Source organism: Mustelus asterias, chromosome 3, assembly GCF_964213995.1.
Source record: "Mustelus asterias chromosome 3, sMusAst1.hap1.1, whole genome shotgun sequence".
Taxonomy (NCBI): Eukaryota; Metazoa; Chordata; class Chondrichthyes; order Carcharhiniformes; family Triakidae; genus Mustelus; species Mustelus asterias.
Genome location: NC_135803.1, coordinates 120,938,422 through 120,964,460, shown reverse-complemented (window position 1 = coordinate 120,964,460; position 26,039 = coordinate 120,938,422). Strand labels below are relative to the sequence as shown.

At 40.8% G+C, this 26,039-nt stretch overlaps 1 protein-coding gene across 9 annotated transcripts in view; it reads right to left on the bottom strand.

Moving 5' to 3' along the window:
* Window positions 1–865: 865 nt before the first annotated feature.
* The window catches only part of magi1b (membrane associated guanylate kinase, WW and PDZ domain containing 1b), a 458,604-nt gene continuing 433,430 nt past the window's right edge, over window positions 866–26,039 (bottom strand). For all 9 annotated transcript variants that reach the window (XM_078209492.1, XM_078209494.1, XM_078209499.1 and 6 more), the window contains 2 exons: window positions 21,741–21,879; window positions 866–3,197 (listed from right to left, as the gene is read on the bottom strand). In XM_078209492.1, coding sequence (XP_078065618.1) covers window positions 2,419–3,197; window positions 21,741–21,879 — 918 coding nt within the window. In that variant the 3' untranslated portion in view covers window positions 866–2,418. The remainder of the gene's footprint in view (window positions 3,198–21,740; window positions 21,880–26,039) is intronic.

Genomic DNA, 26,039 nt, shown 5'->3' with positions numbered 1-26,039 from the left:
ACAATGTTCCCATATCGTTAGTGAATAATTCGAAATTTGTGAAACAGAATTCAAACCGTGACTAAGAGGTCCGCGTGGTTCTCTTACTGTGTGCGCGTGTGTGACAGAGTGTGTGTCCGGGGGGTGGGGGGGGGGGGGGGGGGGGGTGCTGTTTGTGGAGTCAGTCTATCTTACACCAAGAAACCATGCATCAGTGAACAACTGCAGACCATTTCAGATCTATAATTACAGCAACTGTCACTGTAAGCATTCACATTTATATCAATAGGAGTTGCAATCAAATCTGTATCATGCAGGACAACTGTACAAATTGTTGCTTCCTTCTGTGAAACCAACACAAAAATACATTCTTGTATATGCGGCTATTCTTCCAAACAGTGAATCCCTATAGTAAGAAGGAGGCCATTCAGCCCATCGTGTATGCACTGACCACACCCAGGCTCCATTCCCATAACCCCACATATTTACCCTGCTAATCCCCTGACACTAGGGACAAATTAGGGCAGCAAAATAATTATGACAGCATGAAAATATGTGGGAAATTAAACAAATACTTCAACATGTAATTTCTTATTATGGCCGATGCACACTACACTATCCAACATTTCTAACAGGCGTTGGAAATATTTTGACCTTGAAGCAAAGAGTATTTGCCAGGTCCACTTTTATCGATATTTTGAATGCAAATCACCTGTTATAACTTTACCCCTTCCATCATATCTTTCTCATCTATCTGATCCAAGATAATGAAACAATGTAGCTCAGGCCACAGTGCAACATGAAACATTTTTTTGAGTATCCTTTAAAAAAATAGCTCAGAAGATAGTCAAACAGTGAGAAAAAGGGTAGGTTCTTTATGGCACTCATTAACACTAAATTGATGAATTTGTATGGAAAATTTTATTTGATAATAAAAATAGCATTCACAGACTTCTTTTTGTAGCTACATATACATTGTGATCTGTTTCGGGGTTGGCGGAAGAAGCTATAAGTATAATATTAACATCTACATACTATACTGTACTACACTAAAGTTATGTATATAGCCACATGGGTCAAGCTACGAACAATGTAGTATTTATATATGCATAGTGTTTTATAAAAAGATTTGCCCATATATTGCTTTCAATCTACACAGCGGAACATTAGGCCTATAGCACATTGCAAGAATTAATGCTTAAAGAACACAGACTGCATACAAGTATTTCATAATATACAGGCAGGTTCACCATCAAGAAATAGAATCCCAAAACCAACAAAAACTTAATAATTACTGATATAGTATTCCTTTTGAAAACAGTTTTATATACCTGAATCATTTTACTTTAAAATATGTCCCATAAATCAGTTTGTTCCATTTCTGAAATATAAACACTATCACATTCCTCACAACTAGTTTTGCCATAGTTTTACTTTTTTTTTACAAGAAAGGCAACATTTTCCAACAGGCTCAATTAATTACAATTTAAACTTTGTACACAAGATGGTTAGTCATACATTTGTACAGTACCATGGCAACAACAGTGATAAAACTTGCAATGTGTACTTTAGTGTTGTAATGGAAATGTGAACAGTATACATATACACACTGAAGCACTGAAAGCAGTTCACTTAGTGGTTCAACAGTAATGAAGAGCTTCTTCATGGCTCAGCTAGGCAGTTTCTCCTCTCGTTTTTCAAGCAGTGCCACAGCAGACCTTCACCACACAGTCCCCTTTTGCAATTGGCTTAGAAATTATCAAATGAATCTACATTACTACTTCGCTTCAAATCTTGAATACACCACCTGTTTACAATTGATGCTAAAGTCTGCACAATCTCTTTAGCCATTTTTCTATTGGTCTAAACACACTCTCTCCTTCATAAGTATATCAACATCCCGCATCATATTCCTCCAGTTTAGAAGTTCGCTCCACTTCCATGTCAGCAACTCACCAGTTTAAACAACACCATATCCATCAATTTTTAGATGTTTCAGAAAGCCTCCAAACTTTTTTTTTGTGTGATATAGAAAAATACTCAGTATTAAAACGGCATAGTGTTTCGACAAAGTGCAATTATTTTGTGCTAATGTCATCTGATTTCATTACAATGTTGGAGACACCCCAAGGACTAACAAAATATCTGGCAAGTTATCTAAAATCAATAATACAATTAAGGCTTACGATTGACATGTAATTTCAATACTATTTTCCTTTTGAGCAATCCCTAGCTTGTGTTGGGTCAGGCACATTTTACTGTTATCATTTTCCTGACATATGTACAGTGTCATTTTTGTCTGTATTCTGTATTTTTTTTTACATCAATAGGCCTCTAGTCTTTTCAAGCTGACAAACACCAATCAACTTTGGATCTGTTCAGAGAACCTATGTTGTCCTTTTAGATAGAACTTGACTTGTCCAGTGCATAACCCTTCATTCAGATGCTGAGATCAGTGCTGCATTCTCGAACAGCCTTCCTCCTCGGCTGCGGGGATTGCCTAGAACCTCGGGCAATGTCATTTTTCTCCATGTTATGTTCATCTTTGTGCCTGGCTCTTTCATCAGCTTTGCTTCTCTTTTCAGGTGATCTGTCTCTTTTTGTATCGAGTGACCTGTGCCTCCTCCTCTCAGGTGACCGCTCTCTTCTTCTCTCGCCTGTTGTTTCTCTCTTCCTGTAAGGTGACCTTTCTCTTGTTCTGTCAGGTGACTTCTCATTTCTCTTGCTGGGTGACCTTTCCCTCCGCCTATCCGGTAAATCTTGCCATCTCCCGTCGGGTGACCTTTTCCTCCTTTCGAATGGTCCCTCCTTGTGTCTGCCAAGAGATCGTTCGGTCCGTTCCATATTTTGAAATGCCATCCTTGATATTTCCCTACCTCTTTCAGGAGATCTTTGATGGTATCCATTCTCTGCCTTTCTTTCTTGACGTTGTTTCCTATCAGGTGATCTGTCCTTCTTTCTTCCGGGTACATTTTCTTTTCTTTTGGAAGTATCATTCCAGGTTGTAGTGTGGTGCTCCTTGGTTGGTCTGCTGTGTTCTTTCCTGCCTATTGGCTCTTCTAGTTCACTAATCCTCCTTTCCCTGTGCTGTGATGATTTGTGAAGTTCTGGTGGATAATTGGATTCCAGTGATGGATGAGGTCGTCTTTCTGATAAATATTTCACTTCCGGTACATTTTGTGAACCTGTTGTGGAACTGCCCCTGTCATTGTTTGGGTCTGAAAGATAAAACGAACATAATTTGGTCCACATATTGAAAACATGATCTGTACCCGCTCAATTATCCTACCATAAATGCAATTTTATCCTAGTCGCCCAAAAGAACTCCAATTCATTACAATTTAATCGTAAAGTTTTCAGCTTATTTATTAGTGTCACCAGTAGGCTCACATTAACACTGCAATGAAGTTACTGTGAAAATCCCCTAGTCGCCACACTCCGGCGCCTGTTCGGCTACACTGCGGGAGAATTTAGCATGGCCAATGCACCTAATCAGCACGTTTTTTGGACTGTGGGAGGAAACCGGAGCACCTGGTGAAAACCCACGCAGACACGGGGAGAACGTGCAAACTCCACACAGAGAGTGACCCAAGCCGGGAATCAAACCTGGTCCCCTGGCGCTGTGAGACAGCAGTGCTAACCACTGTGTCACCGTGCTGCCCAGATTAAATGCTGGAATTCGCTTCAGCATTTTTAGTGAATTACATGCTAGTAATGAGAAGAACATTACTATGTAGATTATATAAGAACATTCTTAAAATAACATTTCTTTTATACAACAGTATGAGCAGCTAATTCCCTATCAAGCAGAGCACAAAATGGATGGTGAATAAAGCATTCTATTTGGATCCGAAATTACACATTAGGATATTAGGTTAGGTACATTCATCTTAACCTCTCCTCTCCACTATTTTAGTAAAGGTTGCATTTGAAAGTAGTGAAAAGAAGAATTTCAGATGAATGCATATCCCACAGTGTCATTTCAAAAGCAATGCATCTTGACACAAACCTCAAAAGAGCATGATCTATTACTCAAGCAAGCTATTTGGAGAACACGTATAGAGTATTTTGCACAAGGTTTAGTGGCTGCCTCAATTAAAATTGCTTTTGGCAGATGGTCACTTTTAATTCAAACTTTAACATAACTTTAGGAATATGTGATATTTGTGCAAAAACACTCGGAATTCCTTTTATCGTTCTCACAGATTACAACAGATTTACATAGTGACCTTATTTAAGTAGTCATTTATAAAAGACTGACCCTGTCCTGCTTTTTAAATTACTCTCAGTCCTTGTGAGGAATTAGTGACGCCTGAATCCTCTATGATGAAGAATGCCAACCTCAAAGTGCAGTAAGTGGAAGGTTACACTCAAAACACATTGATGAGCATGTTTCCAGTAGAACAGTCATCCACTATTATGGTCATTGAATAATTGCATTTTCTAAACTACTAGATCTACACCTACAGTGCAACGGGCAGCAGAGTTTACCTCAGGCATGAGCAAATCCTTAAATGGCATGTAGCTATTTCAGCAACAAAATTAATTAATTTCCAAAAAAAAATCAATCTTAAGTCAGACATGACGTCAATCAAGCATTTGGCTCTGATGAAGAAAGTTGGGCTTGTGTCATCTGCCGGTTTGTCTCAAAAAGATAATCAATTCTCGGCCAGTTTAGATAGAACAGAATCAGGGTGGCACCGTTATCTTTGCCACTCATGAACTTGCTGATTAATTCCAATAACAAATTAAGTCAAGTATTCTCGTTTCAAGGCAGTAACGTATCTCGGGTTCACCGTAAACCAGAACCTTGCAGTTTTAATGCAACTGGGATCCTGTAATATGTTGCTTTCTTGTTCACAATTGTATTTCTTCTCATATTTTAGAATAAAATTTGTATTTTCTGGTAATCTGATGATGGAGGAAATTATAATACCAATAAGGTCCCACCATGTCATCCGACACACTTTGAGGTCCTACATTATGCAATCAATATTACTTTTTAACCTATGTCATCCAACATTATATTGATCTTCAAACGTCATGAGAAATAGTAATAAGAAACAAATTTAAATGAAAACCCACTACTTGGCATGTAATATAAATTACAGCATATGTAGGAGTCAATTTAAAATGCATTGCAACCGTACGATCGAGACAGTAATCTGAAACTGCTCAAATTTAACGCAAGTGGCTTGTGACAGCTGAAGTCCTTGACTGCATAACCATTTTATAATTCATTTACAGATTTTCTCTCTCTTCTAGAATGTGTGTCTGACAGAAATGTTGCAATATAACCAAGTACAGGTTAGTTTTTCTGTTAACCATGTAGTTAAGATGCCACGAAGAGCAAATGGTTTTGTTAACATTAACTTCAGCTTCTAGCATGAACTAGAATAGCAACATCATAAATCCAAGCAAACTGACATAGGGAAAAATTGGAGACATGGTGAAATGATCTCTGCTATAAATATATATATATATATACATCCAAAATCCCATTCTGAAATTAGGCCTTTCTGTCTGTTATCTAAACCATGAGTTCAATAAATGTTCAAAACCCACTTCAGCTTCACTCTCATGATTATGATGCCTGAATCCTGTCCAGTTTAGAGCCTTGTCACTCCCATCTGGGGTTTCACTGGTTTGAATAGCAACAGACAGCTAAAAGGTTTCAATTAGATTTGTGGATTAAAACAAACTAGGATAGCACCTGCAGGCAATGGGGTACTGGACTCTCGTGCCATTTCTATTCTGTACAGGACATTTGTTTATAAAAAAATCCTGATGATCAATTTCTTAGCTTCCATGAATTCCAGATACAATGAACATATCTATTCAACGTATGCATGCGTAACATTTAAACAAGTCCCACAACATAACTCAGACGAAAGGTCACGTCTTTAACTCTACAAAGAGAAAAAAAGGTTACATAGAAATCTTCCCTTTCTGTGTCATTGTGCTCCAAGTGCAAAGGGATTGTAATATATTTGATATTCCTAGGAATTCTATGTTCAATGGTTTAAAGTTGACTTTATATTGGTGACAGTTATGACTTTATTTAAGCTGATGTGAAGATCATTACATTACATTATTTGAGCAGCAGTTTTCAAAGAACAGTTGAGGTCTATATTATTCATAAAGTCCTCTGGGTAGAAGGTGGGGTCCATGCCCCATTCCTTCCACTCACATGTGCCCACATCTCTCAGGTGTCCTTCCTGGCCCTTCTGCATTGAGAATGATCCAAATAGGTTATAAACCTCATAGGTTATATCATTAAGACTGCAGAGAAATCCATCCAATCATAAGTACAGCAAGTTGTCTGGCCAACAACAGGCTTTAGGCCTCCCTCAATAGCACAAAAGTTTTCTGTTGTCTATTCTCATGTTTGATGACTCAATCCAGGACCTTGTGGACAGCTAAATAAAACCGATATATTTTCCCAAATTTGAACACCTCGCAACCTTAATATTCAACTGCAATCTAGCGAAATTTAACGCTGAGATTAGTGAAAAGGAGTGAAAGAGAATTTATGTTTGGATATATTACAACATATTCACAAGTGTCTGGAGACTGTCCTGAATTTCACACTGCAATTTTTCTTTCTCTTAAACAATAATAATTAGGTTTTTTTTAATATCGGAAGGCCACTTGTGATTGTACATTCTCATGACAGTCTGAAAGCCATGGATTTTGCAGAATAGCGAGTCTAACAAAAAGCATTGGGTTAATTAACCATTGCAATGTCAAATCCCTCAAAATACCATCATTAACCCATATTCTTACAATATATAGACCAAAATTTAGCTATAGATCAGTACTATATATATATATGGGAATATTGCTCGAGAATAATGGGTTGGATTTTGTGGAACCAATGGGGGTTTTCTCCATGGAACTAAGGGGGTTTCCTGACAGTTTTCTGGTGGGTGAAGCCCGATGAAATCGAGTGGCTACTCTCCAGCCTCCCCACGATTGAGACCTCCAAAAGTGGAAATCCTGCCTACCAGGAACAGCCAACCACTCAGAAGCCAGCAGTTACTCATCACCCCCAGCAGTGGGAGTGGAGGCTGCTGGGAGCACTGCACCCATCAAAGGGCCAGGAGTGTTATGGGACCCCAGTGAGTGAGGGCAGAGGGCGAGGGGGGGGGGGGGGGATCACTGGATGAGGCTCATGGGAAAGGGAATAATGTGTGACATTGGGGCAATTTACATCAGCAAGTGAAAGTTGAGATTTAAACATGATGACTCTTTGCCCTCACCAACTACAGTTTGGATGGGAGAGACAGTTGGTTGAAAGGCGATGTAGTTTCGGTAAAAGTGGAAGAGATTTTATACTCAAACTGCATCAAACAGATGGTTGGCAGATATTCAGTGATGTTTACATTGGGAAAGTTCATTATTAGTTTCATAAGTTCAATGAAATCCAGTTCCAATCATTCTTCAAACTTTCAACATAATTGGAAAGATCATTGTGAACTGTTCATAACATTAAGTTGTTACGTGTTTCAGACTTATCTAAACCACCCTGCAGCATGGGTCATTCAGTCTCCCACAGTTCACTAGTATTTGAAGATGAACTATTGTAAGCATCTATGCTACCTTTTTTAGCAACTTATGTTTAAAGTGCAGGTGAACGGTTTCCAAAAATTCCAGGAAAGATTTTTGTTCCACAAGTTAGTTGCAATTTTAAAATAATATAAAATGACAGTACTCCCTATCTTTATGTAAGGAACACAACTTGATTCTATAAATCAAACACATGGATACTTATTACATGTATCTTGAATTGCCCAAATGTTAGATTATTCAGACAGAAGTAGTGGTGTCATCAATCCCTTGCTGTCAGTTTAAATAAAACAAAGTTTTGTATCCTCTAAAATACGATGTTAATGAGAGAACATTTCCTCCAATTATATTTTTCATCTATGGTATATAGACTAAGAGAATTACTGAAAATATTTGTGAAATGATTCTCCTTTATTCCTATCACACAGCAATATTATTAGTCTGATTTACATAAGACCATAAGATATGGGAGCAGAACTAGGCCATTCGGCCCATCGAGTTTTCTCCGCTATTCGATCATGGCTGATATGTATCTCAACCCCACTCTCCCACCTTTTCCCGTAATCTTTGATCCCCTTACTAATCAAAAACGATCTATCTCCGTCTTTAATATACTCAATGACCTGGCCGCCACAGCCCTCTGTGGCAATGAATTCCTCAGATTCACCACCCTCTGGCTGAAGAAATTCCTCTTCATCTTGGCTCTAAAGGGTCGTCCCTTTACTCTGAGGCTGTGCCCTGGGATCTTAGTCTCTCGTGACACACTGGCAGTAAGCTTACAGATTTTTCATAATAAGTTTTGGATTTTGTTTTCGATATGCAGTATACAGCAACATGTTGGGCAGTTTGTTTTGCAGTTTACAGAATGCTGCAGCTGTTTATAATTTAAAACTGGCCATATTGGGACCCTGCATCTGTGATAAATATGGGAGTAGACGGCAATGCAGTAAACTCTATGGGTTGGGGTGCTTTTGTGACCTGAGAGCAGAGCTGAAACTGTTTATCAGCATTAGTTTTATGCTGTTTATTTCATAACATTGGCTGACAAAATGCCCTGCATTGCAACATACTCCTACATGTATTACACATGGGAGGGTTACACAATGGCCCGCACTAAACGGCAAATACAGCATGCTGCAAATTCCAACCCAGCAGCTTAAGAATATTTCAAACAATGATTAGAATTTTTTTCTTTAGATTTATTTTCATCCATTTTTTATTCTCTTGCAGACCACCTTCTGTCATATTTCCTCCCGCAGCAGAGAGGATGGAATACAGTATATGATAAATGTGCTGGGCGTATGAGGTAAAACGCCATTGCGAGCAGTACGAGACAAATCAGGGTCGGAGGTTGGAAACTGAACACTACCGGAATAATTTAGTTTATGAAAAGACACATAAAAGAAAGTTATGTATTTGAGAGGAAAAAGAGAATCTTATTGAATTAGTAAGCCTTAAAGGATTGTATATCTCATGTCTCTTAGATGACTACCAATATCTTCAGGCAAAAATTGAGTGACAGAAAAGGCCAACAATTCAAACCAATATAAATATTTCATATCCATTTTAACACATACTATATATTCCTTCACTTTGTAGATTAGAATTCCTCATTGTCACGCACCGTCTGGTAGTGAGATTGAGATTAGTTACAGTTGCTGCTGGCCCATGAGTATCTACTTATTCCATACTAGAGGAATCAGAAGAGGATAAGTCTGTCAGGTGCTGGTAGACAGGAGTATGGTTAAACACTGAAAAAATACAACATGGTGCCTTTATCGATCATAATGATCTATGGAAACAAATTAATTCTCAAAATGATTTTGAACGAATGCATTGTGCAATCCAGCAGTGTAATATTCAGCAATAATGGGGTAATTTTAACATAGTGGGAGCAAGTGAGATTGGGTGTACGTGGAGTGTGTATAGGATGGTGCGTGTGGGCAGTGTGGAGGTTGGCATTTCAAATAATTTTACAGCCTTGGGCAAAGACTGCTGAGCAGGCTTGACTGTTGTCAATTGGCAGCTGTGGCAAGGTGAGGATGTGCTCAGGGAGCACTCCACCTCTTGCCCACAAGGAGTGCTATTTCCCAGTCCTCCAAGAACCCCAAGGATCAGACCATCTTCCCCCCCCCCCCCATTCAATCTCCCCCACCAGGATTGGACCCTCCGAATCCCAGGATGGTAGCCTCCTACAGCCCCCCCAGTGTCAGGGATCGGACAGTCCATGTCCCCACCCCCTCTGTCCTTGTGTTAGCGATCAGACCTACCTGCTCCCTGCCTGACCAAAATTCAAACCATTAATCAAGTGGGGAATCTTCTGATGGTTTCAGATCTGTGCTGTGGAGTTAAAGCTGCACCATGTGCATGGAAAAACCAGGTTTCACAAACACTGCTGATACCCTCAATTTCCCAGTGAACTCCAGTAAAACATTAAAACTTTCCCCAATATATCATCTCAGTGGCTGGGGAAAAAAAAGGCCTGTATGTGGCAGTAACTACTAACAATTACATTAATAACTTAACAGGTGTGATATTCCACATTACTCCAATCATTTTTTTCATATCCTTATCAGCCCTTCTGCTGTGAACACCGTTGAGAAGTCAGGGGCTTGTTAGAGGGCAATTGTCTTGCAGAGGATGAATGGGAACTAACTGCAAGAAACTGGGAGTAAACAATAGCGAACACATCCAACACTAACTCCTTTGGGGAAATCTGAAGTGATTTCAGATGCCAATTTCTAAGAGATAGTCACGCAGGGGATCTCATTTTGGCAGTTTGCACACTGTATCTCGGATTACTTAATCAACCCTGACATAAGCTGATGGTGGCTAAGTTCTGGTATTTATCATTTAATTTATTAAATGGTCTAGGGACACAATATTGTCTTTCGGTAAACGCTGGGGGAGAAATTCATTATATGATCTACCTGATATTTCACACCAACAGAAATGAACATAGGATCAGGTACGTAATAGGTGGCAGGTAAAAAGCTGACCCCTTTTGTATTACTGCCCAAGGTTATCCTCTACATCACTGAGCGCAAACTAGATACTTCTTCACCTGGAGATGGGGCAAAGCTGACAGGAAATTTATTACTCACTCCTGCATTCTCACTCTTACCCATCTCCAAGTGACTGATTACAGAGCTTGGATTGATACTGGCTTAGAAGCAGGTTCCCCCATTCTTTTAACAACGATGTGAGGAAACCAGAAGAAAAACACATTGTAAAAAAAATCACAAAGCAGCAACTTGAAGAAAATGAAGCTTGTCGGGGCCTCACCATTTTCAAACCCAATCATTTGCCCATAATTTTGGGGTTACCCCTGTTCATACAAACCTTATAGAACTGATGAAAATCAGATGATCATAATCATCAAATTGTTGCAACTCCGATTCAAAATTATGAATATAATGAAAATTGGGAATTCAAAACTGGGCAGCAAGGTTGCAGAGTGGTTAACACTGCTGCCTCACAGCACCAGGGACCCAGATTTGATTCCAGGCTTGGGTCACTGTCTGTGCGGAGTCTGCATGTTCTCCCCGTGTCTGCGTGGGTTTCCTGCGGGTGCTCCAGTTTCCTCCCACAGTCCAAAGATGTGTGGGTTAGGTGGATTGGCCATGCTAAACTGCCCCTTGGTGTCAGAGGGACTAACTTGGGTAAATGCATGGGGTTATGGGGATAGGGCCTGGGTGGGATTGTAGTTGGTGCAGACTCAATGGGCTGAATGGCCTCCTTCTGCACTGTAGGATTCTATGATTCTATAATAAAGATTCATTTTTTTTCCTATCAGACAATATACCCTCAGTGTTTCTTTTAAGGTAAACACAGCCTGACTTGCACCTTTTCCATTCTATTGCAACTAATTTCATATGTGCAGAGACCATTGGGAGGATAGAGGATGAAGAGATGGCCCATTGCATGTGTATATTAGTGTTAGGCCATTTCATAACAAAAAGGTCAATATTTGAAACTGCCAAAATCTCACTGACAATGCAAGAATGAGAAAGGCTTTACAGAGAAAACAAAATATCAGATTTCAGTTTAGTTAAAAGATTTCAGGGCATCTTCAGTTCAGAGGAGCAAAATAAAAATAGAAATGTATGGAGTCTACACCATTCTCATTAAATTAGTGCATAGCATCTTTAAAATAAACCTACTTTTAACCATAGCGTTCAACCCTTTAAACCACTTGATACTAATTAAGATTTGGGTCTTATTCTGATTAAAGGAATGTGTGTTTATGCATATATCTTCAGCATTTTAGTTACTTTTAGAGGATGGAGTTGTAGACAGCAAATCACTATTTCAAAGTGTCAAGAATTTTTGTCAACTTTTGACTTTTTCAAAAACATGTTCAGAATGAATAAAATTAAATAACAAAGCAACAGAATCTAAAACATTAGACACAAGGGACAGGATTTTCTGGCTATGCTCGCCCCAAAACCGGAAATTCAAGGACCTTTGCATGGTCCGCCCTCCCGCCCGCTACGATTCCCATGGCCGGGGGAGGGGGCGAGGGCAGAGAGAACAGGAAATTTCTGGTCAAGAGTGGGAGCAATATAAATCTTTTCTTCCATAAAGCAGCGCTATAATCCAGTTAGGTACTTTCTCAATAAAGGTCTCAAGAAAAGGACATCAACTGGCAGACAAATCTCTGTTGTATACAAGATTCCTGAATTCCCCCAAAACTCAGTGCCATCAGCAGTATAATTCTACTTATTTGGTGTCTGTGCATCTACCCCAGTGCTTGGGCTGTAGGGCTGACAGTGCAACAGTTGCAGTACTGCTCCTTGTCTCTTTCCAATAGAAGAAAGCAGAACATTACTGTTGGCAGGTGGAGCATCCCCATCGTAAATAGGGCTAGGGACAGAGCCTCATACAAGTTACAGCTCTATTGCATTCAGCAGAGCTTTTGCTAACTGAATAGTGGGAAAGAAAAGCAGCACTGAATCTTTATACTGGCAACTGATAATAGCAACTCACAGCAGGAATTTAGAGAGCAGGTGCAGAGGGCAGGAGAACAAGAGAGCAAAAGTCAAAGAGGGTTATATGGGAAACATATAGAAGATGCTACAAAAAGCTTTACAAATTGGACTGTTATTATGTTGAAATTCCACCCAGCTAGCAGTTAGCTCTCTTTTCTGAAAGCACACATAGTGCCCCTTGTCAGAGTCCTCCTGCCTATCCAGCCCCACGCAACAGAAGAGCTATTTCCAAAGCTTCTTAGTGGTTTCTGCTCATCTTCCACTGTCGTCACAGTGGAGAACCCAGCAGAAATAACTCATCTATGAAGCATTTTTCATACTTCCCATAAACCGAGATTCAATGCGGTCCAATACAATGTAACAGCTTTATCTTGAGTCCTCCCTCCTTGAGGCTATACTCTATTTTTTGCACATGTATTTTATAATAAGCTCAATTTCATGTATGCAAATTCATTTTATTAATAAATTGGTTCAATTAAGAACTATTAGGTTGGATCCAATGTGTGGACAAGGGTAGTCATAGATCAGCTTAGTATGTAGCGAGATTTTTCTTTTTAAAACATTTATTCACTTGGTACTCTTAACAGTAATTAGATCAAATCTAAAAGTGTACAAGGTTCAGGAAAGACTGAATAGATTAAAAAAAAGAGAACATTAAGAGGGCCTTATAAGAGACCTTTAAAATATTGATGTTACTTTGTTGAGGGTAGATGTTTCCACTGGTGAGGTAAATCCAAAACTAACAGCTAGAAATATAGGGTAGCCACTAATAAATCCAGTATGGAATTCAGAAAAAACTACTTCATTCAGGGAGTGCCAAGAATATGGAAATAGCTATCACATGGAGCGACTGAGGTAAGTTGCATTTATGTATTTAAGGGGAATCTGGATAAAGTGCAAGAGGGAGAAAAGAATAGCTCATGTTAATAGGAGGAGATTAAATTAAAAAATTGGAAGGAGGCTTGTGCAGAGCACAAACATTGGCTGAAGAGCTGGTTTCTGTTCTATAATGATTCCCATTTAAATCACATTAAATAGGTTATATATCATGGCAAGATATTCAGTTGCATCAGCAGTGATCATCTTCTGATAAGTATAGTGCCACATATTGGAGGATTATAATGGCTTGGTATTCTTCCCATTTTTATTTGAATAAAATAAACTTAGGTCAGTCCTTCTTTCCTCCATAATTGCTCCTTGAAACAGTCAGCAGCCAAGAGAATAGAAGAATCACCACGAGAGCGCCTTCATAGCTTTTGTCAATACCATCCCTTCGCTTCATGGAAGGAACAGGTGCAAGATTTTCTGTCCTTTTTGTCAATTAGGCAACTTACCTGTACTCAGTGTCTTGTCCAATGACCTGATTACAATCATGAACACCCTAGTTAAGGAGGCTGTGTTGTGAAGGTGTCAAGTGGCAATGTGAAGAAATGGACGAAAGAAAAAGGCAATAGATTTTCCACATCAGCATGTCACAAGTTTGCTGATTGTTCAGCTGCTTCAAGGCAGTGAGGATCACTGTCATACAGATCAAGGAACTCTTTTCTTGGGTTTGCTCATTTCAGCTGGGACAACAGTTGAGGTGTTACAACTAGACTCAGCAATTGTAGCATAGGGAAGGGGCAACAGAAGGCATGTTTTCCCCAACTAAGGATTCACCTATGTAACTGCTGCATTGGAATAAGATCAGGCTCGATTATGACCTCATAGATAGAATTCCTACAGTGCAGAAGGAGGCCATTTGGTTCATCGAATCTGCACTGATAACAATCCCACACAGGCCCTATCCCATGTATTTACCCTGCTATTAATTCCCCCTGACACTAAGGGGCAATTTAGCATGGCCAATCAACCTAACCGGCACATTTTTGGACTGTGGGAGGAAACCGAAGCACCCAAAGGAAGCCCACGCAGTCACAAGGAGAACGTGCAAACTCTGCACAGACAGTCACCCAGTCCGGAATCGAACCTGGCCTCTTCTTTCCATCCCATATTTAAATTGTTCGCTGATGCTTAAGCTTAGGTGCTAAAAATAACCACTTGGGCCATGGAAATTACACAGCAAGGAGTCAATATTTGGAAGGGAAAGAAGTAAACAGAGGAGGGAGGGAGAATGAAAAAGTGATGGCATATTTAACATACTACATGGTTTCCTAGCTTTATAAATAGAGGTGTAGAATACAAAATCAAGTTGTGCTAAACCTTTATAAATCATTGGTTGAATCTTAGCTAGACTGTTGCGTCCAATTCTGGGCACCAAACTTCAGAAAGGATATCAAGATCTTGGACAGAATGTAGAAGGAATTGACTAGAGTGGCACCAGGGATGTGATTTCGGTTATGCAAAGAGACTGGAAAAGTTGGGATTGATCTCCTTCAGAGATGAACGCCGCGATTCTCCCAGATTGGGACTAAGTGCCCACACCAGTGGGAAAACAGGCGTGTTCTCCATTGGCAGTTTCTATCAGATGGGATTCACCCACCTGAAAGATGCAGATGAGCTTATTTTGAGCAACTCGCTGGCCTGCCCCGCTGTTCCAAGACCGGGCCGCCATTTTTGAAGGGTGCCCTGACCTCCACACTTGGAGACAGGACCCCCCTCAAAAATTGGAATAGTGCCCCCACCACACCCCCCCCCCCCGACCAAAGAATGCCACTAACACCTCACCAAAGAGGGGCATCCTGCCCCCCACCCACAAAACACAGGTCACACCCCCCACAGGCATGAAGGCATTCCGACCCAACTCCCCACTCAGCTGCCTTACCTCCCAGACCCCCCATTCAGCCCCCCTTTCCATCCCAGACCTTCCACTCAGTCCCCCTTTCCTGAGACCCACCCCCATTCAGCCCCCTCCCCCAGCCCCCTTCCCCTCAGACCTACCATTCAACCTCCCTTCAGGTCATGCACCTTGGCCTTGCCCACAGCACACTGTCCCCTGGCACTGACACCCTAGTCTGGCGCCTTATAGCCCGAGGGGGCCTCGAGGAGGAAGGTCCAGTAGGCATTTACCCCCAGCTGCTGCCAAGCTGCAGCGAAGGGTCTCTCAAGGGACCTGGATGTTGGGTGGGCTTGGACTGGGGGCGAGAGGTTGAAATTGCCACTCTCTACCGGGATGGGGGTGTCCTGGTTGGAATGCCCCTTCTAGCCCTGGCTGACCTGAAGATCACCCATGGCATGGTGACTTTAATCTTCAAACCACTTCAAAGTGGAAGTTAAACCACAAACTGTCAATCAGGCTTATACTCTGTCAACACTGCAGTCAGGATCAAAGGGGTACTTGAGATACAATCAACTGCGAAGGGAAAAGAAAATAAACACAGATGGGTGGAGGATGATAGAAATCCATTGAGCAGACTGTTGAATCTTTTATGAGGCATTGCACTGTTGATTTTGTTACAGATTAAAGGCTTCAAGTGCAATGGAGAGAGTTAAATGATTTCTACTTGCTCGGAAGCCAGCAAAGCTTCAAATCAAAGCTTTGTGCATACATTGGGGAAGTGTGCACAGCTGTGCAGAATGGATCCACCCCACCTCCCCCCCCCATGAAATTCACATCCCCATGCTGTCAGAGGACTTCAAAGGGGTCTGCTCTTACCTGCAGCTTCTAACAGGGAGAAAGGAAAATCTCTGCTGCAGGATGGAGTGCTGTAATGATTAGGTGACCGGGGGGGGGGGGGGGGGGGGGGGTATGGAGGTTAAAGTTGCTTGGCCACTTCAGGATTTGCACAACTGGGAGTCGGAAATGCACATATTGATCACAGGGTTGTCTGAAATTACCATGCTAGGGGTGATCTTCAGGACTGCCTGGGCTAGCAGGGGCAGTCCAGCCACGACACTCCCATCCCAGTGGAGAGTGGCGAGGGGTCAAACCTTGCTCCCAGCTTGTGCCCACCCAATCCCCAGGACCTTTCCTCTGCAGCCTAGAAGCAGCAGAGGGGCAAACGACCACTGGACCGACCTCCTCCAGCTCCCTCAATGCCCAAGGTGCCAGGCCAGGGTGCCAGAGGCAGTGCACCATGGGCACTGCCAAGGCGCATGGCCTGAAGGGAGGCTGAGTGGGAGCCTGTGGGGGAAGAGGGCCTGAGTGGAGGTTTGATGGGAAAGGGGGGGCTGTGTGGGGGGCGTGGGCCAGATAAACCTCATGCTTATGTATTGTGTGTGGGAGAGGTGGGGGGGGAGAATGCCTCTCATTGCTGAGGGATTGGTGGTGCTTTCTCAACCCTTGGGGCCCAATATGCCAAGTGAGGACCTGTATGAAAGCCAGTCTGCTGCAGATCCCACTGGAGCAGCAGGTGAATAGCAGGAGGTATTCGAATCAGGGTTCAAGCCCGTTAATTGTACTTAAATTAGCTAAACAGGCACAAAACCGGTTTTTGCCCGATGCCCAATTCTCCGGGAGCGAGCAGGCCTGGAGAATTCCCCTCCCCCCCCCCAAATGTAGATTTAATGAAGGTGTTGAAAATTGTGAGGGGTTTTGAAAGAGTAGGTAGGGAGAAATCAGCAGGAGAATCAGTAACCAGAGGACAGATTTAAGACAATTGACAAACAAGACAATGGAGAGAAAAAACCTTTTTTTAGTCAGCCTGTTCTTAATTGCAATGAATTGCAAAGAGATGGGCAGGGTGGTGGAAGCAGATGCAATAGTAACTTTTGAAAGGAAATTGGATATTATGTACTTAATAAGGAAAGACATTCAAGCTATAGGTAAAGAGCAGAGTGGGATGAATTGATAGCTCTTTCAGAATCTATATTTTTGTGTTCCTGTATAATTCACATTGGCCAGAATTTTACCGGCACGCCCGCCCGAGGCTCCTAAGATCACGCCCAAGGCCAACAGAGGATGCAGTTCTGCGAGCCTCGCCTGCTTCGATTTCGGGGTGGGGTGCCAGTAGAATCAGGGCCATTATGTATGGAATGGACTCAGGATTAGGTCTAAGATGCAAACTTAGCAGCTTGGACTTTGAAGCTTTTGCTAGTTTTTTTTGCCAGTTTTTCTAGTGAAGCATAACAATTTTTCATTTTCAGATTTATTTATTTATAAAGAACGCGTCTTGAATTCTAAATGTGCCCACACGATCAGGCAATCACAGTTAGGATGGGAGGAGTGGGGGGTGGGGGGGGGGGGGGGGGGGTGGGGCAGCGGGGGGCACAGAAAGAATGGTCAAAATGAAGAAACTGAAGTTCCCATTTCTATCCAATTTTCTTAATGTCTTCTGAAAAACGTCATCAGATCCACCAACCATTCCCATTTAATGGATTCTAGGAACACAAGGCATTTAGCAAAGGAATATTCCAAGGGTATCCACTAAGAGGACATTAATGCCATTTAAAATACAACCTCAAACAGATATTTTTAAAGTTGCAATCTAAAAACTGGCATTTAAAGACGCTTAAGCGATCATTTTAATTTCCCAGTGTTTGAATCATGTTCCTTGAATATGCTGACCCTTGAAGCTGATTTAAAGTAACTTGGGAGATCATTGCAGAATCTCTATTCCTTCCAATTCACCATCACACCCGATGTCTATCACAACTAAATAAATGACTCTCAGCTGACTATCCAGATGTACTTTCTAACTCCTGCAGTAATTCTAAATATTACAAATGCACTTTTGTCAGCATTCCCTGGAGCATTACTTTACATTTTTGGGCTAACTTGCGTTTACCTGCAGTCCTAGCTTAAACATAGAAGAGCAGGAGGAGGCCATTTGGCCGTTCAAGCTTGCTCCGCCATTCATCACGATTATGGCTGACTGTCCAATTCAACAGCCTAATCCTGCTTTCTCCCCATAACCTTTGATTCTATTCACCTCAAGTGCTATATCTAGCCGCCTCTTGAATAGTTTTGGCATCAACTATTTCCTGTGGTAATGAATTCCAGAGACTCATCACTCTTTGGGTGAAGAAATATCTCATCTCCATCCTAAATGGTCTACCCCGAATCCTCAGACTGTGACCCCTGGTTCTGGACACACCCACCACTGGGAACACCCTCCCTGCATCTACCCTGTCTAGTCCTGTTAGAATTTTATAAGTATCGATCCCTGTGGATCTGCCTGCCAATTTGAAAAGGACCCATTAATTCCTACTCTTTGTTTCCTCTCTGCCAACTAGTTTTCTATCCATCTCAATACACTTCCCCCAATCCCATGCACTTTAATCTCGCACGATAATCTCTAATGTGGGGACTTTGTCAAACGTTTTCTGAAAGTCCAAACATACCAATCGACTGGCTCCCTCTTGTCAACTCTACTAGTTACATCTTCAAAGAATTCCAACAGATTTGTCAAGAATGATTTCCTCTTCATAAATCCATGTTGACTCTGTCTGATCCTGTCACTGCTTTCTAAATGCTCCGCTATAAAGTCTTTGATAATGGATTCGAGAATTTTCCCCACTGCCGATGTTAGGCTTGCTGGTCTATAAACTGGTCAAACCAAACTTCAGACCAATTTGTGCCCCTTCTAACCGTTGACTGTATTTGAAACTATTTTAAATCTCAACCCAGGAGCCGCAAGATAAAGCAAACATTTTGCTCGGTACTAATGATGTGCTAGTCTTCATTCACTGGGATTTCATAACTCTCAGACAGTTTTTGCGAGGTCTGTGCCTCTCTCGTTTGTAAATTGATAGAATCATCCAATGTGATATAATTTCTTTGATCCAGCGTCCTCTTTTATGCACTTTTGAAGAATGCAATTTTATTTTACATGATGTGCATCAATCACACATACTAAAAACCTTTAATGCTATGAGATTGACCTAAGTTCTGATTATGTTGTAGTACAGAAGTAGCATGTTAAATGCCAAATGTGGTAATGCTGAGGACTGAGACATACAGTTGAAACATACAGGGCCTAGTGTGCAATGTTTTGCAAGAAATATTTAAATGTACTTAATACCATAACGGAGCTTAAATTTGGTGCGCTGTGTTACAAATCAATAAAACTACTCAAAGGTTAGTCTGAAGACTTGCAATTCAATCTGTAAACATAAGAATCTGATGCAACCACATGTAACAGACTCTTCTGTCCTGAAATATAATAATGTAAGTTTCACACTTTTGTGCATTAATAGCAAAATCGGCAGAATTTATGTCTGTAAATCTTAAATCAAAGCTGTACAAAACAATCCACGAAAAGCATGAAATATTTTGTGACAAAATACCTTACTTCTCTCCAAATATTGGGAAAAGATGATTTACCAGTGTGACTCTTTACCACCACTTCAAATAAAGAACCTGTGGAACCTACAACTTTGGGAGAAGTATGTAACATTCATCATCAGATTGATAGCCCAATATACACACTGCCCAATTCCATTCCGATATTGCCTGTTATGCACCCCTATGGTTGTCGAAGGTTCTGGTGATATGTACAATGGCTGTGCTTTTCCAGTTTTGATTAGAAAGCAACATTAGAAAATGGGATAATCGATCTTCCTTGTACAGGATTGGATTTTGAATGTTTTGCCTTTTAAAATAACGTTGTGGGGTAATTTACTGTGCTGTCAATACATTTTTTTTAAAAACACGATTAATTTTAGTTTATGGAATCAGTGGTGTTGATGTATATGGTGGACGTATCCAATTGTAATGGAATGTTGCACCTTTGGGAAAAGAGAACTTTGCCAAATACAAAAACATCAGGGCAATCCTTGTAAAAGAACTTGCATCCCACAAATATAAGCATATGAGTCCTGCTAGCATGATCAGCTGGCAACCTGCACCGATGGAGGTAAGCATATTCATGGATATATGGCTGAATGGATATAAATGGAACACAGCATGAGCCTGTAAGGCAGCAAGATGGAAGCAGCAAATATTGATTTGTCTACCAACCGTATTTTGATTAGGGCCCATTAAGTAGAAGCAAGACTCCCCGTGCTTGTCACTTCTCATGCATGAGGAGAGATTAGGAGGTATCATCGCTGAGGGCAGAACGAAGAACCCAGCACCCAGGAAAGATGAGAAAGAAAAAGAGCAGAAGATAGATTTAGATTCCCTATTAGAAAGCAGCAACAGGATTGATCACTCTGTTGATCATGGAAAGATGTTTATTATTGTTCCAGTCAGATTGTCCAGGCAAAAAACAATTAGACTGCAAAGACAGCAGTTGCAGGACCAAAAGGGTACAGAAAAAAAAAGCACCAGGAAGTTCTACTGGGAAATGCACTCCATTTGTTTTATATATCACAATACAATAAGTCAAAATGGCATGTAAACAATGACTCATTTAAATATTTACAAACTACATTTAAATTCATGGAACGTTATGTATCATATTAAAAGTAATTACAGAACTTGTTACAAAAATATATACCCTTACAGATAGATGAGACCCATCATTTCGATGGAGATTTTAAAAAAATCAAAATCTCAGGATGTTGAGAATTCTATTTTTGGTAACTATAATTGTTTTAAAATAATATATAATTCCATTCATTTGAATTCAAGAGAGATGTTAGTAGATTTAGGTGTTCAAATTCAGCTTCATATTCTCCTGTAAAACTTCATAAACCTTTCAGGGAAGCAGCAAGACATTAAAAAAAAAATCATGAAGAGGATCTGAAGTTACCTCTTTTGGACAAATCAACTTGTCCAAGAGAAAATATCAGTAAGAAAGGCCTGGAGTACAGGTACTGCAGATTGCAATTGTAAAACTAATCTGTATTTATTCAAAATTGCCGTAGGTAACTGAGATCGCTGTGTGTTATTAATGAAAAGTTAAATGTTGGTAACTAAATGAACGGCTGTAACATACGATGTTTCCATGATGCTTTATGTAAACACGATAATTTAAATTAATAAAGATTAGAACACTCCTATTCAATTTTGGCCATTGGATGTAAACTCAGACTGTGGTTCCATTCCCATTTAACTAACGTTACATTTTACAATTGTATACTCGGGAGGCAATTGAACAATGGAGAATTTAATACAGTCAACTGTTTTCGTTTCAAAAAGATGCTTTTCTGACTGCACTTATAGTTACTCCAGCCCATTCTAAAAGCAAAATAGTGAATGTACAGAATTAGAATCAGCAGATTAGGACCAAAGACTGTACATAATCATAAGACATTTTGTGAAAAGAAGAAATAATTCCCAGATCTTAACAGAAAAAAAACCGAGAGAGGAAATAAACACAATCACTCATGGAGTGACAGTATGGGAGAAAGTAACATTTTCGTAGGGCAACCCACCATATTCTGGCACATAACCATTTCCACGTTTCAGAAATAGGCAGACTCTCCGACCACCATTCTTAATCAATTCTATAGCGCGAGAATGCTTCATGTTCTTGGTCGTTTCTCCATTGATCTCCAGAATTTCATCTCCAACCTAAAATTGAGATAATGATAAATATAAAGAAGATTACACAGGAGCAGCACAAGGGGATCTTTGAAAATGTCAGATGTTTCCATACCAGCCAAATCTCTTCCAAATTTCTCCCCCTAGTGTGAACCAGCACCGAGTTAAACTTCCTAAGGTCCCAGTGTATGCTTGTGTGGTGGCTTTTTCAAGTGGCCATTCTTTTTAAACAGCAGAAGGTCTCATCAGGAAGTGGGTAAAGGGTAAATGTCATGGCTTTGCTGATTTCTGACCAATCCTAGATGGATATGCACAGAGCCACATTTTCCAGCATGGATGACAGAATCATAATGAAAATTGGGAACACTGGCTGATATTTTTCCATATCCACTATACAGAGGCCAAATTTAACAACCTTATCACTGCTCAAGTTCAGTCCACGCAGAGCAAGACTGAATCTGGGACGTTCTTAATCTTTATGGTTTAGTAACACAGGATGTTTTGCACTTAATGGTAGGGGGATACTTTTTGCTAAAAATTCAGAAACAAACGTATAAATAATGTCAACAAAGTGGATGCTATGCTATAGAGAATAACTGCAGCTGCTGTGTCATTGTGTTAGGTATTTTTCTGGAAACAAAATGTGCTTTCTTGAGTGAATTGATCTGGAAGTGTATTAAAATCTGCATGTAATTATTAAACCACAGCACCAGTTGAAAAACCGTCAGGGGGTATAATTGAAAGAATCTGTCTGCGTCTGCCTGATTGTCACATGAACCTCTGGAAAATTCAATCACAACTGGTTGAAGCTTGTAATTTTATTAGATGCCAAACATTACGTCCAATGAAACAAAGCCGATCATTTCAAGACAGCATGGGTGGAATTGTACAGCTTCCCACTCCCCGCCCCAGGAGTGAGCTGGCAGCGGGGGGAGGCAGTGAAATTATTGGTGTGCTGGGAGTCCCCATCACCCACCTGCCTCTGCTGGGATTTTAACCAGTACTGCCTCAGAGTAATCTCCCGACACCACATGCATGATATTAACAAGCAAACTTCAATATTTTCTTACACAAAGCACACACAAGAAATCTTCTCCCACTTTTTAAAATAATCATTTGTGGCACTTGGGTGTTGCTGGCTGGGCTAGCATTTATTGCTCATCCCTAGGTGCCCTTGGAGGGCAGTTGAGAGTCAGCCACATTGTTGTGGCTCTGGAGTCACATGTAGGCCAGATTTCCTTCCCTAAAGGGCATTAGTGAACCAGATGGGGTTTTTTCTGACAAACAACAATGGATTCATGGTCACTTGTAGATTCTTAATCCCAGATTATTTTTCCTTCATTGAATTCAAATTCCACCATCTGCTGGGGCGGGATTTGAACATGGGTCCCCAGAACATTAGCTGAGTTTCTAGGGGGATTAATAGCCCAGCGATAACACCACTAGGCCATTGCCTCCCCCAACATAGACAACTAAGAGGACCTTAAAGAGCAAAAAAAATCTCATTTGGAAATGAAGACTTGCATTTAAGTAGCACCTTTCATGACCATAGGCCATCCCAAAGCATTTTACAATCAGTGAAGTTCTTTTGAAGTGTTGTCACTGTTGTAATGTAGGAAACATGTTGGCAAATTTGCACACAGCAAGCTTTTGCCAGCTGCAACATAAGAAATGACCAAGTTATTTATATTCGTGATGTTCATTGTGTGGTAAGTATTGGCCAGGACACCAAGAATAACTCAAATGCTCCGGAAAAAACACCTGACAAATAATTTCTAACCTGAGACAGGGTGATCAATTCAACACAGTAACCAATTGCTAATCTGCTCATGTAGACATTTCAGGACCTTGCATTGTAACATTCCATTGTCCTTTCCATGTTGATATCCTTTATTACTGTCGTTTAAAACTCCTAATCTGCATGCTTAATTTAATGTTTTCTTATTAATATTTATGAACTGCCATTGCAATCAAGGCAAGTTAAAGTGAAGAACCATTTTATTGCTAATGAATTATTTAAAAGGAACCCAATGCTGTAAACAGTCACAAAGATATATTTGGTTTGCAACCCACAGCATTGATTGTTAATATACATTTTCACCTTATGCCATGGGGAAAGATCAAAAATCACACAATGTGCATGCCTTCAAGTTCATCATGCCTGCACTAATAAGCATTATAAAAGGATCATTAGAATGATGGAGAGTAGTTCTCGTGGAGTATGCAGTACAAGGCCACTGCAGGGAAGGCAAAAATTATTCCAAAACTTTTTTGACCTAAAACTGGAGCTTCATCATTTTAAGCTCAATACTTATATTGCTAATCAGGTTACAAACATATAAAATAGGAGCAGAAGTAACATATTCGGCCCGTCGAGCACACTCAGCCATTCAATAAGATCATGGTTGATCTATTTGTCTTTTAAGTTCAACATTCCAATCTAACCCCAAAAGCTTTGATTCCCTTGCCTAACAAGAATCTATTTTAAGATTATTCAATGATCCCAGTTCCGCTGCTTTCTGAGGCAGAGTCCCAAAGTTGCACAACCCATTGGGATAAAAATAATTGTCCTCATCTCTGTCCTATAAGAACATCCCTTAACTTAAAACTGTGTCCTCCCACCAGTTCTGGACTCACCCACAAGCAGAAACATCCTTTTCCACGTCAACCTTGTTGAGACCTTTCAGATCTTAGAATCATAGAATCCCTGCAGTGCAGAAGGAGGCCATTCAGCCTATCGAGCCTGCACCCAGGCTCTATTCCCTTAACCCCATTTATTCACCCTGCTGGTTGATGACTCGGCCATGACTCGATGGGCCGAGTGGCCTAACTCTGCTCCTGGTCTTATGGTCCCCCTGACACTAAGGGGCAATTTAGCATGGCCAATCAATCTAACCCACACATCTTTTGACTGTGGGAGGAAATCGGAGCACCCGGAGGAAATCCACGCAGACACGGGGAGAACATGCAAACTCCACATAGACAGTCACCTAAGGTCAGAATTGAACCCAGGTCCCTGGCGCTGTGAGGCAACAGTGCTAACCACTGTGCCACCGTGCCACACATTTAATGTATTGTCTGTAAATTAAAGCTCCAAAATGAATAAGAACATCCACCAGCTAAATGTCAGAGTTTTGACGTAGGTTATGATATTTTTTAGCTGCAGTAAATTACTCTATCCTGCAAACTAGAACCTTCCACCTTAGGATAACATTTTAATGTGAATACACTCAAACAACTAAAGCAATGCTTCATCTCTACATTTGATCCTGAAATTTTAAAATCTTTGCATCAGAGAAATCAAACGTCACGTTATGAGGTTATTCACTTTGATAGTAAGAATACAAAAGTAGAATGTGTTTAAAAGATGTGAAACTTTTCAATGTTGATGTTCAAAAAGACTGGGGTATACCCATACGTTAGCAGGAAGGAAGGTAAGTGTATATACAAGAATAGGAAGTCTTGCTACAATTTAAGTTTAAGGTTATTTATTAGTATCATAAGTAGATTTACATTAACATGTAATGAAGTTAATGAGAAAATCCCCTGGTCGCCACACTCCAGCGCCTGTTCGGGTACACAGAGGGAGAATTTAGCATGGCCGATGCATGTCTTTCGGACTGTGGGAGGAAACTGGAGCACTCGGAGGAAGCCCACGCAGACATGGGGAGAACGTACAGATTCCACACAGGCAGTGACCCAAGTTGGGAATCGAACCTGGGTCCCTGGTGCTATGAGGCAGCAGTGCTAACCACTGTGCCACCTTGCCGTCTCATGTTTAGTGAGACCACATAAAGTGCTGAGCACAGTTTTGGTATCCATACCCAAGGGATACTTTGGGAGTGGTACAGTGTAGACTCATTAGTTTGTGGGATGATATGGTGGTCAGAAGCTGAGTAACTAGGGCCTTTATTGTCTGGAGTTGAGAAGAATGAGAGGTGATTTCCCCTGGGTAGGAGATTTACAACCCAGGAGCACAATTTCAGGATAAGGTGTCGGTCATTTAGGACTGAAACGAGGAGAAACCTCTTCATTCAAAGGTTTGCAAATTGTCGACCCCAAAGGTTTGTGAACCCCTGTTGTTGAATATAGTTCAGACTCAGACACAGATCTTTGGGGACTCAAAGGATATGAGGAGCAGACAGGAAAGTGGAGTTGATGCAGAGAATCAGCTATGATCATATTGAATG